At 42.8% G+C, this 11,865-nt stretch overlaps 2 protein-coding genes across 2 annotated transcripts; both read right to left on the bottom strand.

The window, feature by feature from the left end:
* Positions 1 to 558: 558 nt before the first annotated feature.
* On the bottom strand, positions 559 to 2,494 carry LOC108212209 (cinnamoyl-CoA reductase 1). Its single transcript, XM_017383935.2, has 5 exons — positions 2,300 to 2,494; positions 2,045 to 2,196; positions 1,592 to 1,777; positions 1,156 to 1,508; positions 559 to 1,067 (listed from the first exon to the last, which is right to left on the bottom strand). The coding sequence occupies exons 1-5, from the start codon at positions 2,418 to 2,420 to the stop codon at positions 884 to 886; spliced, it is 996 nt and encodes a 331-aa protein (XP_017239424.1). The 5' UTR covers positions 2,421 to 2,494; the 3' UTR covers positions 559 to 883.
* Positions 2,495 to 4,192: 1,698 nt separating this feature from the next.
* LOC108211830 (signaling peptide TAXIMIN 2) lies at positions 4,193 to 4,841 on the bottom strand. Its single transcript, XM_017383527.2, has 2 exons — positions 4,523 to 4,841; positions 4,193 to 4,432 (listed from the first exon to the last, which is right to left on the bottom strand). Exons 1-2 carry the CDS (start codon positions 4,636 to 4,638, stop codon positions 4,309 to 4,311), a joined length of 240 nt encoding a protein of 79 aa, XP_017239016.1. The 5' UTR covers positions 4,639 to 4,841; the 3' UTR covers positions 4,193 to 4,308.
* Between the last annotated feature and the right edge of the window lie 7,024 nt (positions 4,842 to 11,865).

Here is an 11,865-nt window from a genome sequence, read left to right as displayed (position 1 = left end):
ATTTTACCCTCACATTCTAATATAATAAACTGTTGCATAATTATAATACTATTATGCTCTTTCTGCCTTGCTCTGGGCCTCTGCATTGGCCCTCTTCTCCTTGGGCCGCCTGTGATACATTATCTGGGCTGGTGGTGCCATAGGGTCCTTAGCAACCTGTTGTTAGAAGTCTAGCTAAACAACATTTTCTAGATAAAACACTATTGTTGGCTCCTTGAGCACACAACATGTTTCAGTTTCAATCTAATATCATACAACGTAACTGTTGTGTTTAATTTCTTCAGATAAAATGCGTTTGGAAAAATGTTTGGTAACAGTTGTCGTCACCTTGGATTAGGCAACGTAAAATTGAAGATGAAAATAAACGGTTGTTTGTTAACTACAGGCAACACTTTTTCATCTGAGTGTTGTCTGAAATTATTTTTCTTGTAGTGATCCTAAATTAATGTCCTAAATTAAAATTTAAGATATTTGAAGTAACGAGCTTTCAACAATATCCTTGTTGTGCCTTAAAATACTAGAACATCTAACAACTGCTCTTATTTTCGAGATACCGTTGTGACTTGTGCATGCCCTAAATCATTTCTATCAATAAAAAACGAGGTTCTTCTGTTATAACACATTTCTTTGCCTTTTCCTTTTCATCTCCCTCTAATAATAATTCAAATATATTACTATTACTATTTTAATAAAAAAGCACAACAACAAGACATGTTGTTGGAGTTGATATATTAACATGATGTCACAAATCATTAGGACACTATTTTTTTGTTATATTATTAGACTTAAGGTATTAAAATGCCTGTATAATATCCCACTTTTAATTGCAAAATTGAACGTATCTTTGATGCTCATCATAAAATGATGTAGATGAATTTTATCATTAGATGGCTTGGCTACATCCGATAAAAAATTTATTCGAAACTGGAAGGTGTCCCTTCTCCTGCAGACTCTTGACAGTTTCATACAGGCATTGCCTCACGGGTAAGAAATCAAGCCCCATGTCCTTGAGCTTTTGGTTTGAAAACAATAATGGCCTGGATCTTGGCTTAATTTCATCAGCACATCTGCATCATACAAACATGATATTTAATTAATTATGTGTTAGTCGTAAAAGCTTAATCATAAACCTAGGTATGTGAATGTTGAACTTACTTGGTAGGAACGGGATATTCAGGGAAATATTTAGCTAATGTTTCTACCACCTGGCCCCGATGAAGCGAGCTCTCGGAGCAGATGTGTCGTCCTGTTGCTGCAGGAGTCTCGAAGAGAAGAACATGTGCAGCTGCGACATCTCTAACATCGACATAGGCCTGAACTGAGTTGGTATATGTCTTGACAGCTCCAGTCAGGTATTTGAGGATATGACCCGTACTTGCATTAATAGTAGGTTGCAACAATGGTCCAATTACCAATACCGGGCTGATTGACACCATGTCTAACCCTCTCAATTTCGACTCTTCCCATGCAAGCCGTTCTGCCAAAACTTTTCCGTAGCAATACCAGTTCTGCGTGTCCATGTCACAAACTAATTTGTTACTACTGATCAATACAGAATAGTGCGTAAAACAAGGTTTCGATGCATGAGTACCTTAGTGTTCTTGCAGAAATCAAGATCGCTCCAATATGTTTCGTCGATGAGTTGGTCAGGACATCTATTAGGGTCCATGTACACAGCTCCTATTGATGAAGTGAAGACCAGCCGTCTGACTTTAGCCTCCGCCGCAGCAACTATCACGTTCTTGCTTCCTGTGACTGCCGGTTCCACCATGTGCTCCTTCATTAATTCATCATGATACATTAGTTAGATTAATTTTTGCCACCATTAGTATTAGGAAAATGCTTGGTGCACATAAATGTGTACAAAATTTTACATCACATGCGGTGGGTTTTAATTGGAATGGACCCCTGTATATACATCAGCAACCCCCATTAAAACCCATCACGTCAATTGCCACATCATTACGTACAAATATTCTGTACACAATTTTGTGCACCTAGCACTACTCTTAGTATTAAAGGGCAATTAACTTGTCACACTTACTTCCTCAGAGACAGGTGATGCAGTGTGAAAAACGCCATCGCACCCATTGATGGCTTCACATAAACTCTTGTAATCAAGGAGATCAGCTTTGTATAGCACCAATCTCTCCTTTGCTCCTTCAAGCTCCTTCAAATGATCATTTTTAGGATCATCTGCATATAATTTATTATTACACCATATTATACATATCCCGACATAAATTAAAATATATGAAGCGTAAAAGCATGACTCGAAATAAATAAATATATTTTGTACCTGGATTTCTGACAGTTCCTCTAACAGTATAACCCTTTTCCAGAAGTAACTTGACCAGCCATGAAGCGATGAACCCGCCCGCGCCGGTGACACATACAACCTGATCATAAACTAAATGCATCCTTACTATTTTCCCGATTAGTTCTGCAATTATCTCGAGAAAATTATTTTCCTCTGTCACTCGAGAGGGTTAAAGGATAGTGTTTTATACGTATGTATGTGTCTCTATCGGAAGGGTTATATATATTGCAAAAATTTACCTACCAAAGCTTACCAACTTCCGCTTAAACAAATGTGAAACTGGATATCATAAATGTCAACGTTAAATCGTTATGCAGACAGAAAGAAAAAAGACCTTCTGGGTAATTGTTCAAAGTGGTATCTTACGTAAATTTAAATGTAATCAATTATTAAAAAGAGAGTTTTGGCTACTATTTCGGTTTATATAACTTAGGAGGTTCAGTGAGAGCACACCACTAATCTAAACCCTACTCATGCCAGACCTTCATGTAGAGATTCTTTAAAAGAATACTACTCCTACAAATAATATCTCTATTTATCATCTTAGTCGATCATTATTTTATTCACTTCGATTATAAATAATTCGTGACTAAATAGGGGATTGGCATGTTATACATATGTATAAATAAAAAGAAAGTACTGCAGGCTTCAAGGGAGTTTTGTTGGAGAAATAGCGAAGTCATACATATATATTTTATCATACGACACACCCCAATATTTAAGCCTATGAATGAAAGGTCAAACAGAGCCGGCGGCCGATTTAGTAGAATAAATACTGTATAATCCGTACAATACATCACGATTCACAAATGACTATTTGGAGTCCTAACAAGATGGGTGCAAATGTTGAATCTCAAATTTCTGCAGGAAAAAACTGACATGACATACGGTATACCGGCATTACAGCCGCACGCTTTGGCATTTGAAGTTTGAACACTAAATTATGTTGGTGAGACTTGTATATTTAGTCATAATTTCTATATATTCGTTTAAATATATCAGGTTTTATATCCGCACAAAACAGCCGCAGTTTTTAAATACATACATTAAAATTTTATTTTATTTTAGTTTACTATTTCTAAAATCAGTTGATATAGGTTTTGAATATACTGTTATAGGCAAAAATTACACATGCGCTATATGGGCCAGATTTTCTCTAAATGGATGTGGACTCTACAGGTCCAAGAAGGTGAATAAAGAAAGTGAGCATTCTTCTACGAGGAACAAGCGCGCCTATGGATAGGATGATCTTAGTGTCTATTTGGTTGAGAGAAGCCGAAGTTGTTTCTGGTTTATGTTTTTTTTAACTCGTTTGTGTAAATAATTTGAAACACTTTTAAGAAGTTAGAGAATATCAGTTTATATTTTTTTCCCAAACACTTTATTAACTTATTTACTTTTAACTTTTACTACACTTCTTTAATTTAAGCAAAAAATCATTTGTTTTAAGTTAACCCAAACGACCTCTTAAATTAAAGGGGCGCAGTCTCACTCACATGAAGAGAAATACTGCTAAGGAGCTGATGAAGGACAAGGAGGCTATGCTAAAGATCACGAAATAAAAACGACCAAATATAAAATTACAGTAAGTGGCGGCTTTTACAGTTTTACTCAAAAAAGAAATTTAAGTTGACCGATAAAAAAAACAACAATGTTTGGTAGTTTACTCAAAAAACAATGTTTGGTACTAGTTTTTATTGACAGTCGCTTTTGTGCTTTTGTGCTTTTGTGCTTTTGTTTAGTGACTTTTTACGAGAATTCATATATGTATATCTCTACACATATCCAGCAATTTTAAAATTTTTATATCTCAATTCAGTTGGAATGAAAAATGAAAAAAGATTTTAAAAAACCTCGAATTACACAAACTACTGCAAGAAATCTGCATATCGTATTTGGCAAAAGACATCTGCATACAGTAATCCTGAGAAACTGAGAAAAATTACAATCCGCATCTTCTAGTCAATCGAAAAGAAGAAAACAATAAATCAACAAGGGATCTTTCTGGTGAACCATCGGAGCACTTTGATGGGGAGCTTAACAAGGGCCACAGCCAGATTCAAAAGCCCGGCACAGCAGCAACAACAGGGGCACACACAACTCACTATAGATCTGCCAATCCGTTGATAATTACCAATAACATAAGTAATCTATACAGGGCACAAGTAAATTATGTGAAGTAGTAGTTTTTGATTTGCTTACCCGAGGATCCAGATAACAGCACCGAGTATAGATAAGATCAAAGCCAGAAACGCAAATGGCAAGCCCAGCAAGAAACCCAATGGCCTGCATTCGCAATCTTCATCTCTGTCCCCCATTTTTAGAATTCTATTTCTCTAGGCTCCGTTTGTTTGACAGAAATAAACCCAAATGCAATATTCTAGTAATGCAGTCAGCGACGGTGTGCAGACTTGTAATTAGTGCGTAACTGACAATATTAGCCTTTTTGCGACCGTTAAGTTTAGTGTTGTCGATGAGGGATGTGAATGGGTAGTTTTGTTATTACAACTTCTCTCGCGTTTTTATTCCACCACTAAAGTATTCCTCATGTTCTCATCGCATCATGTTTTATTGTCTCCAAAATGTGTGTATATGACTATTGATAACTCCAAACTCCGATCCCGGTCCTTCCTCCGCCGTGGCTGGTGATTCCGCGGTGTAGCTGCTGGATGGGAGCCTACAAAACAACGCCGGCGGGGGGGTTTTGCCCCAAAGCGCCTCCGGCGTGAGAGTAAGCGTAGGTTTCGGAAGGATAAAGATTAGAGAGAGTGTGCTATCTATATGTGGTGGGTGAAGGTGTATATGTGGTGGTTGCTGGTGGCTGAGAGTGTTTGAGTATATGCTGAGTGTAAGTGTGTGTATGAAAATAAGTGTCAAGAGAGAGTAACCCTTAAACTCCTGATCCTGGGTCTATTTATAGGCCGAGGATTAGGGTTTAAGGGTGAGTACCTGGATCCTGGTCCTACACGTGTAGGGGTTCGATCCCCTACGCGTGTCCAGGTGTCAGCGCGGGAGTAGTATTTTGGAATGTCCCCTGGCTTGTCTCTTTCGCCAGTAGTTGACCGTTATGTTTGTCTTTATCGTGTCAGTCTGTGTTTTGTGCAGCAAGTGTCGGCTGGTATGTACAGGGATCCTGGTCGAGGAGTATGACTTGGTTGTGCCCGGGTCCAGGACCATACCCGGTGATGTGCCCTGGTAAGGTTGAGGGGTCATCCGTCGTGCCTGGTAGCACACCAGGGGTCGGGGTCCTTGTTGGAGCCCGGGTCTGTCGATCCGGGTTATACCATATCATTTGCCCCCCACTCCCTTATATAGATCTTCTATGTGAGGGAGTAGAGTGGATTTCTTGCTTTTGCTCCTTTCACCGGGTGGAAGTTTTTTCAATGCCCCCCTGCCTGAGTAGACCCGGGTAGGGGTTTGTGTTTGCCCCCTGACCGGGTAGGTCCGGGTGAAAATTTTTTGGTTACATGTATCCGGGTGGATAGTTGTAGCCTTGGGTGAGTGGTTCATATTTATTTCCCCGTTGTCTTGTCTGGTTTGGGAGTTGGGTGTGTAGGGGTCTGTCCGAGTCTAGCTGTTTGCCCGGGCTCCTTGATTGTGAAGCGTTTTCTAAGTGTGGAATTCGAAGTGTTGCCCTGTAACGCCTCTAATCTTGGAATTTGTGTCGTCGCTGCTTTTGAGGGAAGTAATAATTACAGCTGTAATTATTATTTTTCAACAAATAGAACGTCGCCACGTGGCAAGTAGCCTGGGGGCTATATATACAGGACGCCCCCCTTCCCCCTTTCTTTTGTTATTCTTGTCTTTCTCAGTTTTCTCCCATTTTCTTTCAAAAAGAAGGTAACCGCTCAAGTATCTGCCGCCTTTCGTCGGAGCTCCGTCGCCGTTTGTTTCGCTTCTTTACTTCGCTGCTATTCCGGTGAGTTCTTGCTTGTTTCTTTTTTTTCTTTTCCTTATTTCTTTTGTAGTGCTTTCTCTCGATTTCTTGTTGCTTGATGATTGTAAATCGATGCATTTTGATCTTTTCATGTTGTGTTTTTGCTGCGTTTTGGGTTTGGTTTCGTAGGTTACGAATGTATGTTTGGGGGGGGTTTCTGTTTGTTTGATGTTGGGGTTTTTGGGATGCATGGTTGCTGGGTTTGATTTTGAGTATTCTTGGATGTATATATGTGTCTATATGTGTGTATACGCGGGTTTTTGGTGTTTGATTCTTGGTTTGAGTTTGGAATTGATTTAGGAACTGTTTGTGGCTTTTAGGCTTCCGGGGGTTTGAACTGAACTCGGGTGTAATGTGTATGCCCGGGTTGGGTAGCTTTAGGGAATCACTGCATTAGATTTTTGTGGGATGTGAATTTTCTTGCCCGGGTATATTCTGTTGGGTCCGGGTAGGACTTGAGAGTTTTGTTGTGCCGTCTGGCCCGGGTAACTTTCTTGTATGTAGTACTCTTCTCCCCTCGAAAACCTGGGGAAAGGAGAGGATCCGGGTGGAGTTGGGTTAGTTGCTGTAGTTTTTTAGAGGTCGCCCGGGTGTCCTTTCTTGTCGCCTGGGATCCGGGTGGTGTTTGTTTGTACTTGATTGTCTCCTTTTGCTTCAATATATTTCACATAGATATAGGATGGGATCCGGACCTTAATAAAACTTGAAACGATTTGTGAGTTCTTTAAAACTGACCCGGGTTGCTTGTCTGTTTAGGTCCATGGTCCGGATCCCCTTGGTGGTTTTTGAAGAGTCTTCTAGTGACAGCGGGTCAGACAGAGCTCACGCTCTTGCCCATCGCGCTCGGGTTTGTATTCCCAAAAGACCAAGGCAGGTCGTTGCTTACTCGGCGGTCCCCGGGGAATTCTCTAGTGATACCGAATCCGACGAGGTTCAAACCCTTGCCGCGCGAGCCCGGGTTAAGATGTCTGAAAGGGAGGCTTCGTCTTCTGGGGTTATCTCCGAGTTCCAGAAAGTTAAAGAGGCTGTCGGGCGGCAGGTTATAATGTCTCCCGAAGGCATGTGGTGTGACTCCAAGTCCTTCTTTATTATCAAGGCCCCTCTTGTCGAGGAGAAGGGTTTCTATACAAATATGGCCGGGTTCTATCGATCGAAGCACCCGGATGGTCCCTTGGCTCCTTACAATAAGGAGGACTTTGATTCGAGATTTGAGTTGTTGTCCGTCGCCCGGGCTCCTTTTCCTTTGAGAGACCATATAAAGGAGATGTCTGAGGATGCTGCGGATAAGATGATCCGGGCGGCGTTCCAGATCCCGCCCGATGTAGAGTGGAGATGGCCCCTGCCCGAGGAGAGGGTGTATCACCGTCCCGCCGACGGGTTTGTTCCTGTTTGGATGGAGCACCTCAGATCCGGATGGAACCCGAGGTGGCACATTTTTTTCAAGCACTTATGTAAATACGAGTTCAAGTGTTCCCCGATGCAGCTCACTCCAAATGCTATTAAATGGATGACTTGGTTTCTGGCGGCCTGCAATAAGAAGGGTTATTATCCGACTCTGAAGCTTTTCCATCTGTTGTTCCAATTTAAGAGATCCGGGGTGAAGCCCCTTTATGAGCTGCGTTTCCGGTCCAAAGAGCTCGGTTTGGGAGCCGGGTTTGTTAGTCCGGTCATTCATCAAAGCTCCCTTAAAGGTTGGAATGGGGAGGTCCTTATGTTGAAGGGCTTGGACCTGGCTTTTATGCCATACATTGTTTCTGACGAGAAACAAGTGAGGACCGACTTTGGGGCTCTGGGTGCTGCGGGTGCATTTCGGGAACAATTGCGTGACTTTTGTAGTTGTCTTGGGTCTCAAATGACCCGGGATTCGTTTATGCAACATAATAAATTGCATGAATATGGCTGTAAGTTATTTTCTTTTCCTATCCGGGTTCGCTCTTTGTATTTGGCTGTTTTGTTGTTTGTTCATTCGTCCTTAGAACTTTTCTGTTGTTCTAACTCTCGTCTTTGTTATATGTATATTGCTTCTGACCCGGGTATATGTTCGTTGTTGCAGGCTTGCCATATTTTGATCCGGGTCTGTGGAAAGAAATGGCTAGTGATTCGTTTGCTGCCCACTTGAAAACTCTAGGGGCGGCCCATGTTCTCCCTAAGCCGGCTCCCAAGAAGTCCGGGAAAAAGAAGAAGAAGGCTGAGTCCGGGTCTTCCCGGCAGGAGACCGAGGGGACGGGCGCCTCTAGTGCTAATCTGGAGTTGGGGCTACGTGAGGAGGACCCGGAGCCTAGCACAGATGTGTTGGGGGTGGAGAGCCCGGATCTTCAGCCAAAGCTGAAGAGGATGAGGTCAAGCTCTTCTATGAGGAAGGTAGCTGAGACTGAAAGCGTGGATCCGGGGAAGTCGCCCATCGAGGTCCTTGAGTTGGATGTGGAAGAGGGAGAGGGGGCCCGGGTGGTTTCAGGGAGTGGTAAACCGGAGTTCGGCCGGTATTCGCTGAAGAAAGTCATCGGGCTGATGTCTGAGCTCCCATCCGACCAGGATTGGGAGACAATGGAGGAGGAAGGTCTCGTGGAGAACTTCAAAGGACTGGGGAGTCTTTGGGCCGAGGTAATTCTCCTTCTCCCCCCCTTTTTTTTTTATACTTCATGTTTTTGTTTTTGTATCGAATTGTTGACCCGGATTGATGTTTGGTCTTTTGCTTTGTCAGCTTGGTGGTCGCTTGGCCGGGTTTAACACCCATGCTCTGAACCAGCTGAAGAAAGAGAGGGAGTTTTCTGCCTCCACTTTGGCCCAGGTCGCAAAGTTGGAGAAGAGTCGGGATGTGGAGAGGTCGGCCCGGGAGGTCCTGGAGTCGAGTGTGGCAACCCGAATCAAAGAAGCTGAAGCCTGTAAAGAGGCTGAACTCGGTCAGAGGGCTAGGGATGCTGAGACCCGGGCGGGTGAGGCCGAGGAGAAGGTTGCCGGGCTGGAAGGGCAGGTAGCTGAGTTGAAGAAGCAGTTGGAGACCCGGAGGGCTCCTGAAGATGTTATTTCTGATTTTAAGAAGTCGCCGGCATATGTGGATGCTCTGTCGAAAGCTGCGGCTGCTGAGGTTATGCGTTGCTGGACTGTGGCTGAGAAGCATCTCAAGACGGATCCGAGTGCCAATGCTCAGAGCTTCATCGACCTTTATATCACTGCAAAGAATCAGATTGCTGCGGGTGGGCCGGAGCCCGAACCATATGTCGCCCCGGGTCAGGAGGTGGACTCGGATTCCTCTGCCGAGTCCGAACCTGTGGGCGAAGAGATTCCTGTCCAAGATCCTCCTGCCGATGATCATTCCGTCCAAGTCCCTCCTCCTGCTTAGACTTTTTTCTGCCTTTACTTTTAAAAGACAATGTTTTGTAAGACTTTGATATGCTTGTATTTCCGAATTGATTTAATGACCGGGTCTGTGTGGACCCGGGACTGTGAATGTTTGTTTTGCTGGTTTCTATCGAGTGTTTGCTTGTCATTTTCGCCTGTGAATGCTTTTTGCTTAGTTTATATATTTCTTGTCCGGGTTGATTGCTGACTTAGTTTTGTACTTGGAAAGTTTTTCCAAGTAAAAAATGCGCAGGTGGACCCGGGCGATGTGTACCCGGGTATGGTTGTTCAAATAGCTTTTATACTTAGAAATTTTTTCCAAGTAAACGAAACAGGTGGACCCGGGTGATGACTACCCGGGTTGATTGCTTAGATATGTTTGCGCCTAGAAATTTTTCTAAGTAAATGATTGCACGGATGGACCCGGGTAGGCTTTTCCCGGGTTGGCTGTTTTTTCTTAGCTTTTATATTTAGGAATTTTCCAAGTTAAATTGTTGAATGGATGGATCCGGGTATGTCTTCCCCGGGTTGATTGCTGATATTGCTTGTTTGCTTTAGAAATTTTTCTAAGTGAATAGAAACAGGTGGACCCGGGTTGATTGCTTAGGTATGTTTGCGCTTAGAAATTTTTCTAAGTACATAATAATAGGTGGACCCGGGCAATGTCTACCCGGGTTGATTGCTTGAACATGTTTGGGCTTAGAAATTTTTCTAAGTACATGATTGCATGGGTGGACCTGGGTAGAGCTTTCCCGGGTTGACTGCTTAAACATGTTTGTACTTAGAAATTTTTCTGAGTGATTGCATGGATGGATCCGGGTAAGAGTTTCCCGGGTTGTCTGTTTTTTCTTGGCTTTTATACTTAGAAATTTTTCCAAGTGAAATGGTTGCATGTATGGACCCGGGTAGACCTTTCCCGGGTTGACTGTTTTCTTAGCTTTTATACTTAGAAATTTTTCCAAGTTAAATGGTTGCATGTATGGACCCGGGTAGATCTTTCCCGGGTTGATTGTTTTCTTAGCTTTTATACTTAGAAATTTTTCCAAGTTAAATGGTTGCATGTATGGACCCGGGTAGATCTTTCCCGGGTTGATTGTTTTCTTAGCTTTTATACTTAGAAATTTTTCCAAGTTAAATGAACAGGTGGATCCGGGTAACGTATACCCGGGTTGATTGCTTAAATGTGTTTGCATTTAGAGAATTCTTTCTAAGTGGATGAATAGATGGGCCCGGGCAACTTTCACCCGGGTTGATTGCTTAGTATATGTTTGCACTTAGAGAATTTTTCTAAGTAAATGATTGCATGGATGGACCCGGGCAATGCTTACCCGGGTTGATTGTTTTATATGTTTTTGGTTGCCTTAGAAATTTTCTAAGTAAAATAACAGGTGAAATTCATTAGTAGCAAAAGACTTCATTGATATTCAGAAGATTACACAGCTTTGATAATGATCAAAAGTACATGATTGCTTTTTAGGGATATATTGCTGTCTTCTAGGGTTCTTCTCTCTCATCTGGTCTTTTACTGATAGAATTTCCTTAGCCTGAGTCCATGCCATGTGTTGGACACTTCTGACCCATCCATGTTCTCCAGTTTGTAAGTGCCCGGCCTTAGGACTTCTTTCACTTTATAAGGGCCTTCCCACTTAGGCATTAGCTTGCCAGTGTTTGTGGGATCAGAGGCCTCGGTGTCTCGTAGGACCAGGTCTCCTGCTTGGAAATTTCTGACCCGGGATTTTTTGCTGAAGTGATCCCGGGTCTTTTCCTTGTATTTTTCCATTTTTGCGATTGCCTGATCTCGAACTTCATCTACCAAGTCCAAGTTGACCCGGAGTCCTTCTTCATTGGCGATTTCATCAAAGTTGATTGCTCTATAGGAGGGTGACCCGACTTCTATTGGAAGCATTGCTTCGGTTCCATAGGCTAACTTGAACGGGGTTTCGCCGGTGCTTGTCCGGGGACTGGTTCGGTATGACCAGAGAACATGGGGTAGTTCTTCCGGCCATTTGTTCTTGCTTTCTTCTAGCCTTTTTTCAATTCCTCTCAGGAGGATCCGGTTGGTGACCTCTACCTGGCCATTTCCTTGAGGATAGGCGACTGAAGACTTCTTGTGCTTGATGCCTCTTTCAGCCAGGTAGCTTTCAAAGTCTGACCCTATGAACTGGGGTCCATTATCTGATACCAGGACTCTTGGTAGCCCGAATCTCATCAGGATGTTGTCCATGAACCGGATGACATCTTGCTGATTGATTGTCCGCATTGCTTTAGC

The sequence above is a fragment of the Daucus carota genome, chromosome 3, assembly GCF_001625215.2.
Source record: "Daucus carota subsp. sativus chromosome 3, DH1 v3.0, whole genome shotgun sequence".
Taxonomy (NCBI): domain Eukaryota; kingdom Viridiplantae; phylum Streptophyta; class Magnoliopsida; order Apiales; family Apiaceae; genus Daucus; species Daucus carota.
The sequence above is the reverse complement of the archived record's forward strand: the minus strand, read 5'-3'. Positions and strand labels throughout refer to the sequence as shown.

Coding starts and splice junctions, on each gene's coding strand:
- LOC108212209 (XM_017383935.2), bottom strand. CDS start 2,420: ATGCATTTAGTTTATGATCAGGTTGTATGTGTCACCGGCGCGGGCGGG. Junction 1,778..2,044: donor CATCACCTGTCTCTGAGGAA/GTAAGTGTGACA, acceptor GAATTAATGAAG/GAGCACATGGTGGAACCGGC. Junction 1,509..1,591: donor ATTTCTGCAAGAACACTAAG/GTACTCATGCAT, acceptor ATGGACACGCAG/AACTGGTATTGCTACGGAAA.
- LOC108211830 (XM_017383527.2), bottom strand. CDS start 4,638: ATGGGGGACAGAGATGAAGATTGCGAATGCAGGCCATTGGGTTTCTTG. Junction 4,433..4,522: donor GCTGTTATCTGGATCCTCGG/GTAAGCAAATCA, acceptor ACGGATTGGCAG/ATCTATAGTGAGTTGTGTGT.